At 47.5% G+C, this 23,813-nt stretch overlaps 1 protein-coding gene across 1 annotated transcript in view; it reads left to right on the forward strand.

Annotated features, from left to right (window-relative positions):
- The window catches only part of LOC144140009 (beta-mannosidase-like), a 159,945-nt gene that overhangs the window by 101,367 nt on the left and 34,765 nt on the right, over positions 1–23,813 (forward strand). The window contains exons 14-15 of the mRNA XM_077672223.1: positions 11,515–11,697; positions 20,848–20,906. Coding sequence (XP_077528349.1) covers positions 11,515–11,697; positions 20,848–20,906 — 242 coding nt within the window. The remainder of the gene's footprint in view (positions 1–11,514; positions 11,698–20,847; positions 20,907–23,813) is intronic.

A 23,813-nucleotide genomic window follows, 5' to 3' on the forward strand; every position in this document is an offset into this window, starting at 1 on the left:
GGAGTTACGTCTTGCTAGGGGTGGTATGTACTATTATGAGCAATATGAAAGGGAACACAGGGACGCGTAGAAAACACCCTTAGACCCAGCTATGCGTGATACGCAGCGGCCGCCGTCGGCAACAAAGTGGAAAGGGGGACGGTGTTCTAACAACTGTCCCCATTCCCACCGTGCGTCTTATCAGCTTTGAGACGATGCCATATTATCGGCGAAATGACGTAGCTGCTGCTTTGTAGAAATGCCAGCGCGGTGGGGGTGCCAACAGTTAGTGGAAGAGCGCCCTCCTTTCCCCCTTTGGTTTTCACAGCGCCATCCGCGTATCGCTACCATTCTGTTTCAAGGCTGTTTGACACGCGTTCCTGTGTTCCCTTTCATATTGCTCATTAAAGTACATACTATGCCGACATTTGGTCTGTTATTGCGCGTGGACCTGGAATGAATCGGATTGGTTTAGTTCTAATTTACCATGGTTTACCTGAAAACGAAATTGCAGACGCTCAATCTTCGATTTCATTTATTAAGATTCGCTGCCAGCTGTTCCATAAAGCTCAGTAAGGGAATATGTTTATAAAAAATAAACCTGCACTTTCGTTCTTCAGTTACAGTTTGACTGTGTGTAAGACCCACACAATTTTAGAATATTGTATAATAGGCTGTGTAGGGTTTTCTAAGCTAGGCACTTGATATCAGATGAAGCACTATAAACGTTGCGCCTAAGTTTACACAATGCCTGGGTAGCCTTGGAGCGCGTGTAATCGAACGGACGTCGAGCGTTAACCATATCCCAGTATATCTGTTGCTCTGTGCAGGCCTCCACCCTGTATGTTTTATCTGGTAGGTATATTCTAGAGATGTTTCTTCGTAGTTACAGACCTAAAGGCTATTTTACCGGCGTCCAATGTCATTTGCCATTATTTGCCACAATCGAATATTTTTAAAGGCTGTTTTTAAGTGAACTTGATCATGCTCAATCTCGATTCTGGTAAACAACATGCTCGTCGCTTCACAATTTCATCGGAACTGAAACACAATTTATTAGGTAATTATAATAAAAAAAGAAAAGAGGACACACTACACTCCCCTGTAACCAATCTAGACTGTTTGTCTTTTGTTTGAACGTACTGCAGACGAGAGGTAAGATAAAACGCAAACTATTTTGTAAAAATATTTTTTTGAAACGCGTTGTGAATTTCGCAAAATCCACAAGTTTGCAAAATCCATAGGTACCAGCTGAGGTTAACCACACAAAATTATTGTTTTGGAAAGATAGTAAACGAATTCGAAAAATTGGGTTGTCGTAGATAAGCCAGGGTAAAATCGATGCTGTCTCGAAAAAAATAAATTGTTTGTGTAGAGTTAGGCCATCAGATATTGTTTAATAATATGCTGGAGTAAGTCATAAAAACGGGAGATAGTCAAGATAGGACGGCATTGGCGCTCATTTTAAAGAGAGCCACTTTTGGGAACAGGGGACATTTGGCCTTCTTCCACGCTGGTGGGAGAGATCGAACCACTGTGTAGAGACGATTAAAATATTAGATGCGCCTTGTCCCGCGTCGTTGTCGCGGCGTAGTCCGCATCCGTCCCCCATTCTCCTGGCCACGGCAGCTGCGCGCTCCGCCGCTCTCACCGCAGGGCCATCTGTGCGTCAGCGCGGTCAGCGCGCAGCTTGCGCTCGGCTGCGCTCGCTCCCGTCGCCGTGCCAGCTGTGCGTTAGCGCGCAGCTTGCGCTTGGTTAAAAATTTACACCATCTTCCCGCGAGGGGAATCGTGGGGTAGATGCGATGCATCGGGCGTGAACATGCTGCGTAAATAGGATACACAACAACAGCAATCCACACGCTGACATCGCTTACATAACAGAAACGCAACGGCAGCCCCCGATGCGTGGCATCTACCCCATGGTTCCCCTCGCGGGAAGATGGTGTAAATTTTTTTTCCTTAGGGCGCGAGATGCCTTCCAAGGCCGGGGCTTTTTGTTGTATTTATTTGTGCGATGTATGCTCAAGTTACTGGAGTGAGAGCGCAGTAAGGTGATTCTATTATCAAGTAACCATCGTCGTGATGCTGTTTGTTTTGCGTTCTTTTCTCTATTTCAGTGTTATGTTTTTAGAACATTGTACGTCTTACGCATGTGCTGATAGCGTGAACGTGCTTTAAAAGTTCCGCAATTATTTTTACTCAATTTATTCATGTGCGTACCCTTGGTGCCCAAAACGTATTTCCAAGCAGAAGGCCATAATGCATTCGCATTCTCAAGGTCTACATTTTTTAGCTCTGTCCGCCGATCAGGCGTGGCGTAGACCATTTTTTGAATGCGAATGCATTTCTTAGTCGAGCCATGTCAGGCGCCGTGCGGCGTCCACGCGCCCGCAGGTGTTATCTCTCCGCTCTCACCCCCTCTCCCATAGCAACAGCTGCGAGCGCGCACGCTCCTCCTCTCCCCTAGCAACTGGAGCAGGTGGTGCGGGCGGATCAGCGGCGAGTGAGTGGAGAGGAGGAGCGCGGTCCGGCGTGTGAGGGCGCTCGCATCGCGGGAGCTCCCCGGAGCTCCCGCGTGTGTGGGAGAGTGTAGGCGAGGGTAGGCGCGGTGCTTCAGTGTTCTCCTCTCGACGCTCGCCCCCCTCTCCCACGCCCGCATGCTTCTCAAAGACCCTTTGACTGTGCACTTTACCGACCACAAGGCAGTGATCGTGGCCGTCAAGTAGAACGACAACACAAACAGGTGTTAAATAAATGGTTACGCTACAAATCACCGTCTCCTCATTAATTATAAGTTCCGCGCACTCTCGCGCAAAAGAAATGCATTCGCATTTCCTCACGATTCTCTTCGGGGAGGTGGGGTGAATTTTTTTGCTCTTAAATTGTGGGGGTGGTGTTCAAATATCAGCCGCCAATTTTATGAAATTTTAATTTATTCAGTTTGTATTCTCTTTGTTGAGGCAGTTTTGAACCGTCCTTGATGTGTAATGAGAAAGCGATAATAAGGTGAAGAAAAAGCTCTCTGACGAAGCGTAACATCCTTACTACCCGATCTCTAAACCGACGCAGAAAACACAGACGAGAAGGTAACAGTGGGAATCCCTAAATTAGCAGCAACAAAATGGAAGGGGTTCTATTTAGATACTGAAGGCCACGGTGCTAGTCGTCTGCACCCTGCGGACGCAATGAAACCTCAAAATAGCAGTTGTGGCGTGCGGTGGTTCGCTGCCCCGTCACCTCAGGGGTCTGCGGTGGTAAAGCGTGTTCCGAGCTCTCCTTAAGACTGGATGGTGTACGGTTTTCTGGAGAACAGGACCTTTCGGACGTGGCATGGGTCTGATAGCTTGACCGCCATGCGCCCCCATCACACCCCCCACTTATCTCTGTTCTCTTTTCACGGGGTAACCTTCCCTGCCATACTACAGTTAGCCTTTTATTGGCCGGTTCGTAGCGGGCACTCATGTTCTAACCTCAAGCATTGTGCGCAGGCCCGCTGTGAACTACGGTGTGGTGCTTCTCACTTGGTTTTTTGGCTTGGTTTTTTTGACATCGTGTTTTTCTTGGCATGCCTTTCATTTTCTTCTTCTGGTGTTTTCTGTAGTATTTTCACTTGCGATTTATTTGAATGATAGCAGTACGCCGAATTGTATTTTTGCAATGTGACATTTAATTTCGTCGCAATAAAGGCTCTCTGGAAGATGAGTGCTTTAGGAGCTCAAGCGCGGCGAAGACACAGAAGGGCTGAATAATGCTCCGGGTGTTTGCAACAGCGCACCAAATTGAATATAGGCGTATGTGAAGCTGGATCATGCGTTGTCAGTGAGCTCGACCAGTGAATAGCGACACGCGCCGTAGTAGTGAGTGAGTGTGAACACGCCTAAAGAGACCGTTGGCCGTGGGATGTTATACGATCGTAAAGATCGTTGATTGACCAGACATTTCAGGAGGTGATTGAAGAGCATAGAACCAAAGTGGCGTTATTTGTTGGCGTTATGAGTGCATTTAGGAATTAGGAGGAAACCAAGCTTGAGAGTAATCCTTTAGTGACGGCTTCACATGAATATTAGAGGAAGAAAACGGCTCAAACCCACCAGTGAAGCGTTCGACGAAGGTTAGCAACTACGGCGTCCACGACCACACAACAACAGCCGACGTCTCTGCAAAACACTGTGAAGGCGGCGGCATAAAGCACGACGTTCACAGATGACACACCAGAGATCTTGCATCCAGTTGCAAAAGTACTAGTTTATGCCGAACCAGATAAAATGGAGCGTCGCAGGGCACTGAATCGTTCGTATTCTACACCGTATTACGCTGCTAAGGCATCAAACATGAAGCAAAGGAAATCCACTGGGAAGATTAAACATGAGAAGCCATGTAATAATCGCAAATTGTAATCAACAATTCATAGGACTTTGGACGCACGTCTTTTTTGCGAGGAGATATTACCTCCGTGTCGTCTTGTTCCGCGGTGGGTACTGGGAAGAAACCCAACCTGAGCGGGTATTGGGCACTAAAAGATGAAATACGTGCGGGCGACTATGCAGTTACCGCAGCACTTTGTGGTCTCTGCACCTGTCGCTACAAAAGAGCGTGTTTTAGATAAGGGAACACTTGGTAAAGTTAGACAGAATGACAAAAGTCACATGTTAGTGGTCGTAGCTAATGTCACACAATCAAACTTTGAGGAAGTTCCCGAACGGACGTAAGGCCGTGTGCTTTACGGGTTCTCCGCCCAACGTCCTGCAGCGTGTCATGGTGAGAGACTGTTTTGAATAAAAGATGGCCAGGGGTTGCCAGGCAGTGCCTCCGAAGTATTAGAGAACGTCTGGGACTCAAGAATGAGACGCATCTGTCATGAAGCAGACTGAGCGCCATTACTTGGGCGAAGGGAATGATTAGGTGGCAAGGGTGTCCCCATTAAATTTCTATAAATTTAGAAAGGCATGTTTTTAAAGCTGAGTAATCCCTGCAGAGATGAACAGCAATAGACACTTCGGCTGGTTACTCTTTTTGTACAGTCTAAAGTTTTTTTTTTACCATCGCGCATATCGTAGTGTTTTATTATCCACAGGACCGACAACAAACAGCCCCGTGAAGACTACAGAAAGCTGTACATCGAAACTATAATGCGAGTGGTTCAACAAGAAGACCCGTCACGCCCATTCCTTACGTCCAGCCCTGGCAACGGCAAGCAACCGCCGACGTTCGCTGGGTTTTCTGAAGACCCACAAAGCGAATTAAGCGGCGACAGTAAGTACAACCGAAAATATTTTTTTCCTACAGGAGAGAATGAGACGGCGCTATCGCGCGCTGTATACGTATCCTGAAAGGGAAAATTGAAACCATGCGGACAAAATGGGTCTGGCGCGTCGGCCAGCGACTATTCACTTGCGCCTTCGATGAACGACCGAAAATATCATCGACTGGGCACGTCTTCTGGACTTCTATACGAAAAGTGCCTGTTGAGTGCTTGTGGCAGGCATCACCATCTAGGTTGCCGTCCTGTTTAGCCGTCTGTGATTATAAGCGTCTCACTACAAATGCCTTCTCTAAGTAGTACCGTACGGGTTCACTGCCTGTAGACGCAACTGGACTGGTGAGCTGACTCACCACCTCGAATTGTGAAAATAAAATCTTTAGTAGAGCGTGAACATTTCGTCGCTTTCTATATTGAGCTTGAGACCTGGTTATGTGCGCCCGCCTTCCAGCGGCTGCACAAGCCAACAACACCGGTTTTCTTGTACGCCCTGGGGTGTTCCCCAAGCCCACCACGCTTTGCCATCTAACCATCACAGTGATTAGGTTTGCGTCGTTTAGCCTCTTAATTAAATGAATCTCGCTCCTTTTGTTATCTGCACTAACTTTACGTCATCACCATCAGTTCCATTCTTTCTTTCAAGGAGAAAGAAGTGCCCCACCCTGTAAAAATCAGTCGTCGTCCCTGTTCTTGCTATACGGTCCACAAAACGGCCACGACGTGTTAGCCAATAGGTTATGAACCCGGTATTCATAGTAGCAGCCCACTACGTTACCACTGAGCTCTCGCTGCACGGCTCCGGTGGCTAGACAAAATTGGTTTCTCTAGTTTCCCTGCACATAAGCTGTTGTGGATTAGTCTTGAATCGGTGGCTTTGACGGGATAAAGTGCCGATATCGCAGAGCGCAGAAAACTGTGAACTGGAACAAGGAAAGTTGCGGAATAGTGCGTCGCTTGCGCTGTGAGAGGAATAAAGGAAAGCGGCGAAAGAGGCTCGAACATTGGGGTGCAGTAAAGAAGCAGGTTGTGGGACCCTCCCAATACAGTTCGAGTTCCAACGATGCCCACCACGGGTTCGAGAGAGCCAAGCTACCAGGCAACGTCGGCTTCCTCCAAGTGTGTCCAGCCAATCTGGGAAAACGAGATAGCACTGCAGAACTGCGTTAATATTGTGAGATGCCGCAATACAACAGCTCTGGTAACCACACATATCCTTGGTGCAAGACGAGAGGTACCTGCCAGCTGCTTCGCAGTGAGCCAATTAACAGTGCGATCGAGAAATCACCTGCTGTACTTTCGTGGCACGAGCCACCTACGCGTTGCGGGTAACCAACCACGGCGAGGACCGGTGAGCAGCAAAAGTGGCCGAGCAGTCAGTAATAGCCGAATTACTGAGCTTGGCGGGAGCGTGATGTCCGAACGGAAATCATTTTAACCCCTCCACCGGAACCTGCCATTCCCTCACACGATCGGGAACACAGTCGGAATCTGGAAAGCAACCCTTTTACAGCGCTCAGCATGTATCGTAGGAGTTGAAGTCGGGGACTCAGGCCAGTCTCGTCGGGCGGCCTGCGCACGCTCGCAAGCCATACCCTGCAGGAGCAGCCAAGGGTAAACACGTGTCACAGCGTCCGCAGCGCTTTGGCCAACCCAGAAGACCTCGAAGGCAGAGGGGGCGCAAGGAGCGAACTTTTATTGTAGGGAGAAGTGCCAAACGCTCTGAGGCAGGAGGTGAAGGAGGGAACTCAATATTTGTATCTCTACAAGGGTGCGAAGTAATTTGTGCCATACGAGACATATAAAGACCGAAGAGAGAAACGCAAACGCAATGTAGAATGGGTAAAAGTGTATGAAGTATCACCAGCGTTTGTCTTAAAAGAACGTGCGCATACCTAAGTGTCCTGAGCAATTCGGTATGAGCACCCTTTAAAGCCAGAGCAAGTGCTACCCTGCTCTCGCTGTAAAGCCGAATTTACGAGTACATGCTGGCGTTATGGGAGCAGTAGAGACACAAGGCAACTGAACGTCCGTGAAAGAGTAAAAGGGGGAATTATTGTCATTTTCTCAACACAATTTAAGCAGCGTTTGCTGGCCGCTAGACGGTAGCGAGCAAAGCCTTTGACAGCGCCGTCCACGAGCGTGTTTAGCATTAGGGTATCAAATCCTACCAATTCCACCACCCAGAAAACAGAGGCCACTAGCAGAAAGCGGTTCTGAAGACACTTCCACTGAAAGTGTCACGGTGTTGTCATCCCCACAGAGGCAACACAGGAGTGATTGATACTTACCAAGGTGGAAGCCGATGGTACAGAGTGTGGAAGCCGATGGTACAGAGTGTGGAAGCCGATGGCAAAAGAAAAGAAAAATATATTAAAGGCTGCATAGCTGACGATTTTCGTTTTATTTCATACAACTATTCACCCAGCTACAAAAGCCGCCACTGGCGAGGTGCGACCTTCGCACATTAAGGCGCCTGGCAACAGTTATTTCAAATCTTCGCAAAGCCTGAAATGCCTAAAACCTACATGCAACAAGCATTTCCAGCATTCTGAATAGTGAGTCAGAAAGTAGCTATGCCAAATATTACTGCTTACGATCACAAGATTACGCAAAGAATTGAAGCAGCCTTCACCATTGGTGCAAGGCTGGAGAATCAGCAGATCTTGCGACCCTCTGCCTTCGTCGGAGTCCTGGCTGTTGCACCTAACATTCATTTCTGGTTACGCCACTAAACGTTCTCCATGGCTGGCAGCCGCGAATTGTTTAGTCCGCAGGCTTTTATATCTCTCCCAAAGTGGACCGCATTACCCCCACTAGAGCCCGGGGCCACGTCCAAAGAAGACTACGGCCGCACTAAGAACCCAAAGGAAATGCAGCGCACCCGGAAAGTGATGGTAGCTGAATCGGTCAGACGCCGTTCTTAAAATTCTAGGGACGCAGGCTCAAGTTTGACCACGAGAAACGTTTTCTCCTTTCCAATTGGCTGCACATAGTTTTGTTTCACGCCGCCGCTAACCCCGTACTCATCGGGTCATTGGGTGGCGCACTGGTTTGGTTTGCCCGCTTTACAGCGTGAGGGTCCCGGGATCGATTCCCGGGACCACGCTACCGACATCTTTTTATCACTCTTCTGGGTTTTTTGGTGAGATAGAGTGACAGAGATTAGCCTAAACAGCGCTGCTGTTGTAAACGTTTTCCAAACATCTTTTTCTATTCAGTGGTCTTGGCCTTGTTTACGAGTTTTGGGGATGTCCCTCAAGGTGCATCGTAGTAATTAGATAGTTTCTTTCAGTTTCCGCCATTACTGCATTTAAAATCGACTTTAAACGACGATGCCAGAAACGTGAAAAGACTTAAAGTGGTATCTGCTTCGGTGAGGAAATTGCGCAGTACGACTATGGGCTGACAATACTTATCACTAATTTTATTTTTCACACTGCTTCCAGACAAAGAGAGCGAGCGACACCATTTATCAGCAGTGTTGCAGGTTTCCTTCCACAAACTGTTGTTTTCCCGAAGCTTCCCTGTCTGCCATTTGTCTTGGGGGGGGGGGGGGGGGGTGGAGGGGGGGCGGGCGGTTGTGGGCATGGCAAGAAACAAAAGTGGGTACTCATAATTTACGCCGGTGAGTGAAGTTTATCAACAACAAATTCTGGCAGCGATTAACCCGAGCGGACCACATGATTAAGGGGGGGGGGGGGGTAAAGGCTGCTCCACCACTGCTTGATCTAGCGGTCTTTTCTTTAATGGCATGCCAGCTCATCGGTCTGTGCGTGGCCCTAAACGCAATAAATGGCCGCATCTAATTTTCTAGTAGATACAGTACGCTCCAGGATGCGTACTGTGCGCACAATCGCCATTAATCTTGGAGAATTAATGTGCAAACAGTTAGTTGTGACTGCTTGTGGTCTATCAGACACACTGCTGATTCTTTCTCATAACCGTTTCGCATTTTGCATTCCCTAGCATTAAAGCCGTTTTGGTAATGAGCTGAACAAACAGGGGCCGAACAACCAATAATACCACTACAGCGGTTGGTCTGTATAGTGCCTTGCCAAATGTAAAGTACTTCAACCAATGCAGGGCACAGTGCGGCAAACAAAGTGGGCGAAGCTTTACAGGTGTTTGTTAGATCTCGGGCCATTTCTTAAGTGGCGTTGGTCTAATAACCTCACGTAATACGTCCCAGAATGCCTATTGACAAACCTCAGTTGTCCCTGATTCACCAGGATTGTTCTCGCCATTGTAATAAATACTCAACCCTCATTCAAGCTTTTACAGGTAACGGACGATTTCCATAAACCGTCATTTGTTTCATTAACATATTTAGACGCAATAATGTTTTGTTAGTATAGAACCCAATATTGCCACAAAAACACGGCGTTCGACGTCGTTTTAAAGTCATTGACCACCTCAATACCCTCAGTTATATTTGAGACTGTTTTCAACACAGCCCACAACCACACAAACTAACACGCATACGCCAATAAGTTGCAGTGCCTGCTTTTCAATAATATTTAAAGAGCACCAAAACACGAGGACATTTGGGGAAATCCGACGGGGCTTAGAAACGGTGAACACCTTTCCACGGCACCCACCCTGAAAACGCCACAGCTTTCATTTTCGGGACCAATCATTATCCTTACATGTGATGCTCATGATCCGCACAGGGTATGCGACTGGGCAAACAAGCAAGGAGCAAACGCTCTGGCCAGAGATAACCGAATGTTCGAGTTGTACCCTTGATTAAAATATGCGGAGGACGAGTTCTCTTCCATTTTGGGGTACACATACGCAAACTGCCCCAACAGCAGTTTTTCATTCGCATTACTTCCACTAAAATTATGAAACGAGTTGCACCGGTCGGTTGGCTTCCTTCTTGAATGCGACTGGCAAACTATAAGCAGCAGAAAGCGGCGATACACCAAAAAGTTCAACTGCCGGCCATAATTTTGAATAACGGAGAATGTGCATGCACTAGAGTAGTAGCCGTACATAGCGTCAGGCATTGGGTTCAGTTGCCCTTACTTGCCTTGGAACGATACGCTCTCTCATTGTAACCATGAAGCCATCGCTGAGGAATCTAACCGAGCAGTACGGTCAATCGCTGCACAGCTCGCACTATACGTGCGGTGTTCCCAAAGAAACACTTCAAATGGGCCGTGTACGCTCATTGTGTGGTACTTAAATGCGATCGCGTAAATTGACCCCTTCACGATTAACCTGGTATCGCTGGATGCGGCGTGTGTAGCAGCGAACTGTCTCCTAAACCAGAAAACACAGAACAGGAGTCTTAGATTGCGTACGCCAACTGGTCGGCAAAGAGAGGGAGAGTGGACTGGCTGCAGTCCTCGCCATTCATTGTGCGGTGATGGAACTCATGGCTGCCGCTATCCTTACTGACCAGGCTACTCTCCTATAAAAGAAGCAGCAAAACGACCGCTGCGAAGTAAGTGTAAAGCAGACGTTACTTCTCCATCAAAGCTTGAAGGCACGCTCAACCCCGTTCAATCGTACAATAAAGGTGTTATACTCAGCGCTTTTCACAAATGCATAGGTGTGAAATCTATGAGTATTTCCGAAATCATTCCGTTCTTACTATTCCCTAAACACTGTGAGTGAGAGCTCAGCGAAGGCATTCTGAACTTTCGGAGACCAGGCATCTGGGAGGTTGGCACTGCAAGTTTACGTTACTTCCACTACATAGGAGACAGCAGCCTTCTCGGCTTACGAGTTGATAAACGCACTGCGGAGCCTTCAGGGCGCTGATAGGGCCCACGGAGGGGAACAGCGCGGCGACAATGTGGCACACCTTCCACTATCAATAGATGAACATTGAAATCCCGCCCGATGGTATATACTATTTTTAGGTTAACCAGCACCAGGATATAGAAATTACGGGGCTCAGGGGCTGTTTTCTTGCCTTTTTATCGCTTATCCCCACCCCGCCCACCCCACATCACTCAGGGGGGCGGGAGTGACAGCTCACGGCAGCAGACGTTCTGCCGGTATGGGGTCGCTGGACCTTCAGAAAATACCAATCTCGGTTGCGCGGCGAAGCTTCCTTAAATTGAAGATCCCCTTTTACACGACGAATGTTGGAACGTCAACCGACTCAGCAAAACAAATTAGGGGAACCTATTGCGGTCTCGTTGTTTATATAAACAGCCCTGTTGCAGTTCCCCGCACTACCCTGAAGAGGTTTTAAAAATATTCTTAGTACGACATATCCCTTCGGTTGACCACGGATTTTCCCACCCCTTCAATTTCAGCTCACTTCTATGAGATAGGAGGAGACGCCTTGGACCCACGTACCTATCCGGTGTCGCGGTTCGTTTCTGAGCTCGGGATCCTGGCGCACCCTATGAAGGACACCTTATTGCCTGTAGCACCAAATTCCTCGATAACGTACCCATTCTCGAAATTTCTCCACCACAGGCAACATTCTCTATCAGGTGAGTACGCCCACGAGCTTCAGAGAATAAATGAACGTGTCGTTGCAAATCTACTCAGTGCGCATGCCAGAGCCAGAATGCAGTCTACCGTAGGATACAACTAACCAAATGAATGACGGAGCACAAGCATTTCTCGACCGACAGGGCAATGAGCAGTTGTCCTGCAGTTGGATTCCTTCATGCGGGGAACTTTATCCTAAAGCTTCACGTTATCTTGCACTGGAACAACTATATTTTAGAACAATAGTTTCTTTTGCGCAGTACATGGATCGACAATAAGAAAAGTCACCGACAAAACGCGAACACCAAAAGGAGAACGCACAACAAACACGCGTTTGCGGGTTTTTTCGACGGTTTTTCGCTACTTTTACGATGTACCGGCAGGACCAGCAAGCTCTAAAACTTCAATATGGTTAGAAAATTACGAGGGGGTGAATGTCAAACGCACACGTTATGCACTTCATGGTCATCAACAACAGCCGATTTTGGTCAACTGCAGGACGAAGGCCCCACAACCACTCCTGACCAGGATTGCCCCAATGAATTCTTTGCCTTCAATTTTCCTATTTGTCTCATCCAATGTGTTAATGGCCTCCCTGTTCTTCTAGTCTGGGCTCTGGTTATTCATTCTGTTATCCTCGTCCCCCTCTTGTCGGTTCAAGTCACTACATGACCAGCTCAAGTCCATTTGCTTTAATTATTTCGAACTGTGGCATCGTTTACTCATGTGCGCTCCCTCAACCACGATGTTAGTTTCCAATCCCTATGTATTACTCGTATCATTATTCGTTCCATGGCCCGATAAGCCAACCTTACTTTGGTTTCCGGTTGCTTCGCAAGGCGTCAAGTTTGCGCGGTATACCTCATTTAGCGGCAGCACGCATTGGGGGTATACAATTCTTTTTATGGATAGAAGGAATTTAGTGTTCGTTGTTTCTAAGTGCCTGGCGAATTCACACTAGTCCATTCCTATTCTGCCCCGGATTTGTTCCTCGTGTTTATGACCAGCACTGACCATGTCACCAAGATAGTTATATTCGTTGTTATAGCGTTTGGCTACTTACGCTGAAGAGGGTGGATTTAGCAGGCTCATTTATAATTACTCCAGAGTTATTTAAACATTTCTCTTAACCCTTCGGCGCTGCTTCTTGATTGTATTTTTCAATCATATGTTGCATTTGTTCTGCAGATTAAAAGCAAGACTCCAAACCTCATAATGTGCAAATATTCGCCGTTTATCCTAAACCCCACGTTTTCCAGTCAAACTCCCTGCATGCCCCCCACAGACAAGCTGTGAACAATTTTGGAGAGGTTGTATTTTCATGTGGCTCCCCCATTCTGACAGGGTACTTTTCGGTGCGCTCGTGAATGATCATCGTGCCTGTGCATTCATCGCATATGTCATCTAGAAGTACTACGTAGGTCGCTTCGATTTCTTGGTCTCGTAACTTTTTCATTGTTGTTGCAGTGTGTATTCAATTGAACACTTTTTCATAGCCTACAACTGGCGTGTAAAGGTGAAATGTCCCTGCTAATTTTCTAACGACTTTATCATCGACCATATGAAAGGGATTCATGCTCTGCAAGGGCTGTTAAATACGTGGTGATAAAACACACGAATATGACCGAACCATCAATCATGCGTACCCAGCAGGAGGTGCAGCAAAATGGGGCGCTCATGCTGAACCTATCAATTACGTAAAAGAGAAACAAATAAAAGCCACTTTTTTGCGATGAAGATGGCCAAACTTAAAGCTTTCTTCCACGAAACCTCATTCAGCGCCAAAATCCAAAGCTAAAGTCCAACCCAGCTGAGAGAATTAAGGTCTTCACTGTCATGTGTCAGCCCCCCCCCCCCCCCCCCCCCGAGAGGGGATGCATGAAAACCCCGAAAAATAGAAGAAAAGAACAAAGGAACGAGAATTTTGAAGTGTGCGCCAGGAGCGCGCCAATCAGCAAGCGCCAGCGCCGACGCACCGAGGAATCATGGGCAAAGGTGGCAGCGCACTGGTCGACCAATCAAAGAAGGCCGCGCATGGGACAAGTGGCGAGATGACCATATAAGGGCAGGGAAGAAGCAAGAAGCCAATGGGAGTGCGCCACGAGAGAGCCCAGAGGGTATAAAAGCGGGGCGCACAAAGAGACAACGGGAGGCAGACAACCAGGAGGCGGCCGGAGCACGTGAGCTTCACGGAACGAGCCAGGGGGACGTGGCCAGGCCATCGACCACGCCATCCGAGCCTGGGCGGGAGCGGGCCGACTTCGCATCGGCACCGTCATCCTAGGTGTACCACGAACCTGTGTCTTCGTGGCCCCAGCGGCATCGGTCGGGCACCAGCGGCCAGCGTCCACGCTCCGTCGACGTTTGTCTCGACGGCCCCGAAAGGCGACGTTCGTGCCGAGCCTACCTGGAACCTCCAGCGGCAGCGGCTACCAGGGGGTAGCCACCGAGGAAGCACGCCGCCGAAGGGTTGACCGCGCGCGTCGAACGCCGGCATCAAGGACCTTCAGCGAGAACGGCTACCAGGGTGTAGCCACAGAGAAAAGAAGTGAGGACGCGCGGAGCCCACGCCGTCCAAGGAGTGACCCCGCGCAGCGAACGCCGGCACCGGCGAAGCGAGACGACATCTACCACCGAGTCACGGCCACGCAAGGGTGCGACACGTCAGGGCCGACGACCGGGGTAGGCCAGTCCAATAGGGACGCAATCATAGGACACAACTAGGAAGTTGTGGTTTAGTGAGATCACCTAGAGGATGATAGAATCAGTTGATTCGGACGAATTGCGTAGAACTTTATTGTAGAGCCTTTTGGGTTGAGAGTTGACTGGTGTGTTTGCATTGTTAGTAGAGGTGTCAGTGTTTATCGTTTGTGTGTAGTTGAAATATTGAGTGCTTGTGCGTTAGGTTTTTTTTTATTGTGCATTAAATCGGTGTTTCGTCCAACTCGTCAACGGCTTCCCGGTGTCCATTGCTCCGAGCTGGTTAAGACCACCCCACCATCCATTCACGTGACATTCACCATCATTGCGAACCTTGTGCACTCCCAAATTATATTTTGCGTATTACGAGAGGGCAGGGAGCTGTACAAAGACATACTATCGTAAAGTTATATGGTGCATGATTGATGTGCCTTTTGTGAAGCCCATAGTTGTTTTTTTGCCGTTTCTTTTTTGTTCTCCTGCAGTGTGTTTTCTTCAGACGTCAACGCCATCAATGAAGCAAATCGAAGTGCACGAGAATGTGGCGTTCAAGCACTCATCGAACTGCTCATTAAAATTAGTGAACAGACGTGCAGACAACGAAAATATTGATAAGCCTAAGGTCATCATCAGGAACGACACTTAGATCTGTCGATGCAGATTGTTATGCTTTGGAGTGGAAGACTCAGTTTTGCTCCGCCCAAGCCACACAAGATTATTCAAGTCGCATTTAGACACAACAAAGAACTTTTGAACCCCGATTAGACTCTGCGTTGACATTAGGAAAGTTTCAAATTTTAAAAATAAAAAGTACGCAAATAGGCGCTTACAGTCGTGCAACATCACACATAAAAATAAAAACAAACAGGAATAAAATAGTGGCAAGAAAAAGCAATTTCCGGGGAGGGATTGCTTTTTTTACAAAATGCATCTCCTGATGCTTTAAATATCATCTGATTGATTCACTGGTAAGTATGAGTGACAACATTAGTGGCCAAACTAGTGGCATTCCAACACTGCAAGCACGCCGTCAAATTCAAAGGTTAAAATTTCTGTTCTTGCTTAAAAATAACAAACTTTCACTTAAACCCGAGGAATTCCTTCAGCCACTAACTTCCCGGCAAACACGGCATAGACACCTCGAATCTTTGAATCCGTACAGCGCTCGAACTAACATATTCAAGTTTTCCTTTTTCCCGCGTTCAATTACAGATTGGAATACACTAACTGAATCGGCTGTGTCCAATATTCACTCCCTTGAACAACTGGAATTGTGAATGGCATTGTTTTTCAATTTTGATGCATTCTTGTGTATGTGTACAATCTATTTCCAACAGTGTGCCACGTGTATTGGTATTTTTGTAACTTTGGTGCATTCCTGTATTTGTTAAAACTATTTTGATCAGTGTGCCATGTGTATTGCGCCTAAATGTTTTTTTTTCCTTGTGATGGCCCTCCTGCTTGGGCCCTTCAATGGGCTTGCAGTATGTTTTAAATAAATAAAAAAATAAAACATATAAGACGAATATGCAATCAAAACTCAGGCTAAGGAAACCTGATCTTACGATTTTCTGGATCTAACGAGCAAATTCGAATTCCCCCGCAGTTGCTTGTATTGCTCAATGTTTTAATGAACACGAAGTAAGGAAACATATGCAGCGCCATTCCTGATTTAACGAAGTATTTCGAGAAGCCGACGCATTTTAAAAAGAATCAGTTCCTTGTGGGTTTTGTCAGAAGGCAACGAACATTATTTCGTCAATTCAGAAAAAATCTAACGAGGCGTTTATTTTCGCTTTTACGGAGCTTTGCGAGGTAACACTATTTTCACTCCGTGATATCAGATGGCGCTAGCACTGACTTCGGGGCTCGCTTGACGTCACTACGCAGGTTTTAACTGATGAAGAAACCATACAGTTAATTTTTGGTGCATAATATTTGTCAGAGGACGCTGACAACCCAGAAACGGCTAAAGCATCTGCACCGGACTTAGACAAGGTGATGGATGCTATTGACTTGCTCAGGCGCTTTGCAGGGTTACGAAAAGTCTGCTCACCTGCTAACAAAGTTAGCAGGCGAGTTTGCTAACGAAGCGCACGCAAGCAAAAATTACAGGCATTTTTCCAGGAAATTATTCCTTTTTGCTCCGAACACTTTGCGTTTTATTAGTATGCTTATCGCGCACTTTTAGCGCTTCGTTAAATGACCGGCCGACGAGCGCCGCGGCCGCTGCACTTACGTTGCCATGGTAGCTGCTGAGATGCACCTCATAAACAACGAATTTATCAAATCCAGTCCTCGTAAATTGACAGTCACTAGTTTACGAAGTTCTCGATTGAAGAAAATAATTCGCGGATTCCGCTGACTTTGTGATACGAAATACTTTACGGTTGTTAATGGAATTAAACTAATGCTAATCCAAATCCTGACAGCAGAAAAAATCCCACAATAAAACATTAAAGCTCAAATCACACTTTTACCTAGCAATAAAAACCCATGTAAAATAATGCACCTTCATGCTTGGACCTTAGATGAAAATTTCTACACTAACTTTTTTTTCAGCGCAGGTGTACTTGAAAGCACTCACGCATGCACATATTTTGACGCGTTTAAAAATAACATGTACAGAAGTATTACATCGCCAACGTGTAGCTGCAACGGCCTCAATATTGACTTATACCCGAGACAATGGCTGTGATATTAGGTATTTGGAACGGTTTGCGCTCGCAGATGTTATAAAAACGAGCCGCATCCGTTGTCATGTCGCGACCACTTATTTATTTCATTGGAACTCCGATGCTGCTTTCGCGGTCGGGCGGAATCACGAACTTCACCGTCTCCTCTCTTGGATCTTCCCACTTTTAAAGACAATAGCCTTTCTTGGGCTTTCTGAAAGGGAAAATTTTGTTGTGTCTGTCTGCATGTCTGTGGTTGATGCCTTTTTCATAGGAATCGGTAAAACACGATAGGGAAATGTGCCGTTACAGGAACATTTACTGTGTCGATTCGTAGCGCAGTGGGCAAAGCGCTCGGTACCTTTCGTTACGGGGAGATAGTTCGTGTCTCGAATTCAGGCGCAGCCGCGTCAACGGAACCTTATCTGAAGCCGTCATTTCCGTGACGGATATGACGCTTGCCAGATCTTGGCGTACCCGGGCAGAAAACATTTTCGTGCTAAAATATTAGCCCGGGATGGTTGTCAGTCAACGTTGCTACTGCAGGATCTCCGTCAATAAAGTCTTTTCCATGGTTGTCAGTCATCCATTGTTAGTAGCCCCCTAAGTGAAGATACTATGACCAGCTAAAGCTCGAATGGCCCGGATCGCCCCGCCGCGCAGGTTTTTCAGGACGTCAATGGTCAGGAGGACGTCTCGCAGCTTCGGTATCGCTGCGAGTGCCATTGGTACTTACGTGGACCCTGACAGTCCCACACACTGTGATACAGAGACCCACGACAGAAGTTGCTGCCGTAGCCTAAAATCATTGGTTGTCTCCGGTGTATCTCTCGGGCGTGTGGGGATGATTTTACTTGCCCTCTTAGTAGCAGTGGGGCTTCGTTTTTGCTTAGAGTAGGGCGATGGGCGCCTTCTTTGTGAGGGCCTGTAGGTCTGCATTGTTAGTGAATGAAGAGGCGGTGGGCGGCCAAGTAGTGAATGAATATGAACGTAAAGCTCGGCTGGAGGGGCCCTGGTTTATGGAACCAGCTGCTTCATTACTCTCAATGGACACGCGCCCCATTTCCTAAATAGTATTTATGCGTTAAAATTTTCGTGCTTTTAATTCATTTCATAGTATGGAAAATGCTATCGCTGAAACACGACCCTTATGAGACTACACGGAGTAAATTAAAATGCACACGCAGGACCACGGGTCGTACAATAAATTGGTATGTGCAGGAAATTAATCACAATCCTATCAATATTGAAATCAGTGCGGATACCTCGTCTTTTTAACACACCTTGTAGCAGCCCTATCTCCACCGTGCAGCAGCCCTATCATCATCAACGGCATACAAGTGTAATCACGATCACAGGTGCCTGGCTTCAAGCAAGAAGCCAACGACGTCCCAAAAACGAACATGACCGCCTGACTGGGCGTTCGTTTGTCGCCTCCTCTCCCAGGTCCTACCGGGCTTTAGTCTCGTTCTCTCATTCATATCTCACCTTTTTCTCAAGCGACTACGGCACTGACCTCACTTGAACCCCTCCCTATATTCGACATTCAAGAACCCCTTGAAGATGTCGACCTTTCTTTTACCATTGGCGAACTTGAGATTGCACTGAGTCAAGACAAACCAAAGTTAGCCCCGGGTCACAACTTGGTCACGTTGCAAGGCCTTCGAAATTTGCCGCATACTGGACAACAAATTCTCCTTAACCTCGTCAGCACTTCATGGGATTCGCCCCATTTCAAAGCCGGGCAAAGATGGTCATAGACCCGAAAATAACCGTCCCGTTGCCTAAACACCAACCATACGTAAATTAATTGAAAGATTGCTACATAGTCGAATGCAACACCATCTTGAAAGCACTGGCTGGTTCCACCCATCACAAACGGGTTTTCGACCTAATTTTGGGTCCCACGATTATGCATTCTAACTGAGGAGAGTCATCAATCACACTTTCCGAAGGAACTTCGGAGATTTAGTACTTGCTCTAGACATGCAAAAAGCTTTTGATAGCGTGAAACAAGAAGAAATCCTCAAGGAGCTTGCCCTAGCATTCACAAATTGAAGGCTCAAGCTTGAATTTGAAATTTTCTACAACATAGACCCATACGACACAGTTGGCTAGTGCGTGACCCAAATACATACTACCTTGATCGAAGGGTCCCTCAGAGGTCCATCCTCGTGCCTATTCTCTTCAACCATGCCATGAACAGAGTTGCTTGGCAGCTACAAATCGACTCATCTGCTCGGTTCGCCATGTCCGCTGATGACGTTGTTCTATGGACTCTGGACGGAATCGCAAGACTATCAATCCAGAGAAGTGCAAAGTGAATCACAAGCTGCACATTTTAGCGTGAGTCGGACGTTATATACTTTTAATTTGGATATTTCCCCTCATAAAACAGAACTTATCAGCATCGATGGCAGACGAGACACGCATCCGTCTCAGACCATCAATGCTATCTTCGCGATGTTCTTTTCCCCGGGGGTTCTTCTCCAAGCCGCAGTAGCGCTGAGAATCTGACCTCGGGTATCCTCAACCGACAAACTCAGCTTCCGAAACAAAAAACTGTGCATTTATTTACATTACACTCAGGCGACTTAGAAACAGTGCTCGGTGGATCTCGAAGACGACGGACCGATAGCTCCGGCGCCCGGACCGCGTCTGTCTGCTTCATCTTCCCTTCATCTTGCCGCTGAGCGCCTGGGAAGGGCGAAAAGCGAGTTGTCTACGTCGTCGTGGTCCATCCCCATGTGGTGGCGGTTGGTGACATCGGTGCCAGCAGGGAGGTGAACGGCCCGAAGAACTCTCGATCTTGCTTGACCTATTTCAGCTAGAAGTATAGATTCGGGAGATTACTTCCATTATGACTGGAGAAGCAATGGGCACGCCAATTCAGGCGCAGTCACTCAAGAGGCAAGTCAACGGCTACATTCTGGGTTTTGCTTCTACACTGACCCTGAGGTTGTCCCACAACTGCTGCCTTTTCTGTCAATCCCACGACCACATCACAGATGACTGCACTGCTCAACTTACTCTAAGCGAAAAGAAAGCCAAGTTGAAACAACAGGGGTGTTGCTTTCGCTGCGCTAGGCGTTTTCACCGTGCCAAGGAGTGCCAGAGTGCGAGAAGACTTTCATGTCAAAGTTGCAATGGACGCCATATCACTTCCTTGTGTGATCCAACATGGAAGCGCCTAGCGCAGTGAAAGCAACACCCCTGTTGTTTGAACTTGGCTTTCGTTTCGTTTAAAGTAAGTTGAGCCGACCAGTAATCTGTGATGTGGTCGCGGGATTGACAGAAAATGCAGCAGTTATGGGACAAACTAACGATCATTCTGGTTCCTGGTCTTCAACAGGGGATGCCGGTTATATACACACATTTTGCCTGAAATATGCCTGCAGTTTTCTTTGCTCTGAACACCGGGGAGTCGTTTGAAAAGCGCCACTGGTTCACGAGGTTCCAACGGGTATGGCTATTTAAACCTCGTGGTTTTCGAAGCCTAAAGGTGATTCCCTGACGACGGTACACCAGACTCTACTTGGTAGTGCGGCAGTCGCTTGACATCGGCCGTTAGCGAGCTACCAGGACAAGGCGACCCCAGAAAGTGATGTAAACTTAAAACTTAAACAAGATGGGGCTACGACCATTGGTGTTGGTTTGCATAACTGAAGATGTTTTTCTATTTTGTTGTAGGACTGTACCAATCACTCTGGGGTATACAAGACACATTCCAGCTACCGGGACTGATATATGATATTGGTGTAATGACGGGTGTAGAGTCTCCAGTTTACGGAGCGAATTCTCAGGCGTACGATGCAGTCTCCTATCTTAGCCAGGTAAGCACTCCTGTGTTTTACCCTAGGTTCACCCCATTAGAAACTTTAAAATTACTCGCATCAATAACCTTTACGCCGTTTTCTCCTAATCTCAAGGGTTGATGTTTTTAGGCATTCTTTTCTAGTCAAAACTATTCCTCACGATAACAACCTCGACCCGCAAGTTTTTTGTGAAACGTAATACTACTTAGAGCTTTGTAAAAAACTAAAATTTTCTAAAGTAGACGGAGGTACTTTTTTTGTTCTTTGTACAGAGACTTCTGTATCTTTTGCGCGTATGAATATCGTTTATGGCGCACTTTTGCACTACTGCAGCAGCCCGTAGCGTCAAACAGTGTATAAATAAATAAAAAAAACTGTGCTTGATTCCTATGCTATAGGAATCAGTGAAACAGTATACTAAATAAATAAAAAAGTCTGGTTGAATAATGGTTACAGGAATCAGTGAAATACGAAAGTGAAATGTAGAGCAAAATCTGCAGCTGATCTTGATTTGCGGGTCGGCGGATGTCTTTTGCGTTTTCTTGGCGATCGACGTCCTTCTGGCGGGTCGCTTCGGCAAAGGTATACATGCGTCATTTCGGTGACGGATATGACTTCAGTGAAATCTTGGGGTATCGCGGCAAAACACACTTTCGTGCAAAATATAAAACCCCAAAGTGAACAACCCCAATTATAACGTAGTCTTGATTACTAAAGGTTGCGCAACCTTCCCCGCAAAAAGACTTTTTGTGCAGGGTTGCACGCTTTACAGGCCGCTTGCTTCGTTGTACAGACGTCACTTCCATGACGCATATGACGTCAACGAAATCTTCGTGTATCCGGGAATAAAACACTTTCGTGTTAAAATTTTTGTACCGTTTATAAGCGCGCTGATGTCCACCGAAGTCCACTTCTACATATTCCTACCTAAAAATGCATTGCTTACTGGATATGGGTTCTCATCATCGTAAAGAAATACGTTAAAAATTGCCTGAGTGTCTGCTTGCTGTGCTGCGACCGCCTTCGAGAGACGATAGTCTTCTGCGGTCCTGACACGTAACTGCTTCTCCACCCTCCCCCGTCCACTTCTCACGCTCCTTCGCTCTTATCTCGGGCCTGCCATCTTTAACGCAATGAAGGTTAAATGAATACAATTTTATTTTAGAGTTCGCACTGCTGCGTCTCGTCTTTTCAGACTTTTTGTTTCTCTTTTTCTCTACACTACAGCCACCAGAAGGGGGATCTGTCGCCAGTGCTCCTATTTCTTATGGTTTAACTGTTTTTTGACGTTTTTTTGGCTTGCAAGCCCGATTATAGCGCTCAGTCATATTTTAATGAAAGAAACAGTGCTAGTTTTCCTTATGTATTTATGCTCAGCCTCAAAGATACCTGACGTTTTTTTGTCTGTTTTGCTGAACAATGATGACAACTACGGTTTATGCACCCATATTTAGTAGAGTAGCAGCCCGGAATGTCGGCTGCTGAAGGAGCCGAGAAAGCAGACGTAAAGCTGGTTTGCAGTTTGAAAACCGTACTTTTTATTTTCTAAAGATGCGTGCGCCCAGATCTTTCCCAGACGAGGGAAAGAAACGGAACCCCCGCGCCCTTCAAAAGATAGAGGAGAAAGGCACCCCGAGCGAGCAGACGACAACGGCGCCAGGACTAATTATAGGAGTCGGCCGGACAACAAACAAGTTAAGCATTCCCCCCCGAAAGGCGACCATTCAAGAGCGCAGGGGAAGGACCATAAGCCGGGGGTGGCGTCGCCCGTACGCGTTTTTCACAAAGGCGCACTCTCGTCATTCCGGCGGCAGACCGGAGAGAAAGGAATGCGCGCGGGTGCCGAGTGGTTTCAACTACAGAGGTTCCCCCTAGATTGCGGAGCTTTTAAAGAAAGGCAGCAGTTACCGGCTGAATGGCGAAAGGTCAGGGTCCACGGATTATGACTGAAAACGTACGTGAGAGGCTGCATGAACAGAAACCTCAATATGAGCAGGCTTGACGCGGTAGACGGCGACGACTTCTGGTTTGCCTCGCACGTCTATTGTGATGGTCTTGTTATTACGTCCCAAAACTTTGAAACGGCCGTCGTACGGCGGAGTGAAGGGGGGCTTCAATGCGTCGTGCCACAGGAACACATGTGTAGCTAAGTCCATGTCGGAAAAGTGAAAACCTTTCTGTTGCGGGCGATGCGAGGTGCTGTTGGCCTGAGTTGCGCAAGCCATCGCGCAGCTTCTCGATGTGGTCGGAGGCTGCTGGGGCGGAAAGTGTCTGGTTGCAGAAGACTTTTCCCGGGAGGCGCACTGTTGAGCCGTACACCATTTCCACTCCGCTGAGGCCGAGGTCTTCCTTCACCGTTGAGCGTAGGCCAAGAAGAACGAGCGGGAGCTTTTCCACCCAGCGCTGGCGATTGAGTTTCGCTGTAAGTGCGCCTTCGAGTTGCCTGTGCAAGCGTCCACCATTCCGTCGCTGACGGTGTGGTAGACGGTTGTATGCGGCAGCCTCGTGCCGAGGATGGTCGAAAGCACGGAAAAGAGGTTGCTCAGGAACTGCCGTCCCCGGTCCGTTGTTATGCGGACGGGGCAGCCAAAGCAAGACACCCATGTCTGGATAAAGGCCTACGTGACGGTCAACTGATATGTACGCAATTGTATAGCTTCGGGCCATCGGCTGTATCTGTCTATGCATGTGAGCAGGTACCTGAAACCTTGACAGGGTGGTAGTGGTCCAACCAAGTCGAGGTGAACGTTGCCAAACTGCAACTCAGGAGTTCGAAATTCCTGTAGCCCGAGTGTGGCGAGTCACCTTCACTTGCTGACACGTTTCCCATGCCCGAGCCCAACGTCAAATGTCCGTGTTGACGCCGGGCCAAACGAAGCGTTCCGTTATCAGCCACTCAGTGGCGCGGACACCTCGGTGGCTGAT

The sequence above is a fragment of the Haemaphysalis longicornis genome, unplaced genomic scaffold, assembly GCF_048455015.1.
Source record: "Haemaphysalis longicornis isolate Haplotype H1 unplaced genomic scaffold, Haemaphysalis longicornis Haplotype H1 scaffold_5, whole genome shotgun sequence".
Taxonomy (NCBI): Eukaryota; Metazoa; Arthropoda; class Arachnida; order Ixodida; family Ixodidae; genus Haemaphysalis; species Haemaphysalis longicornis.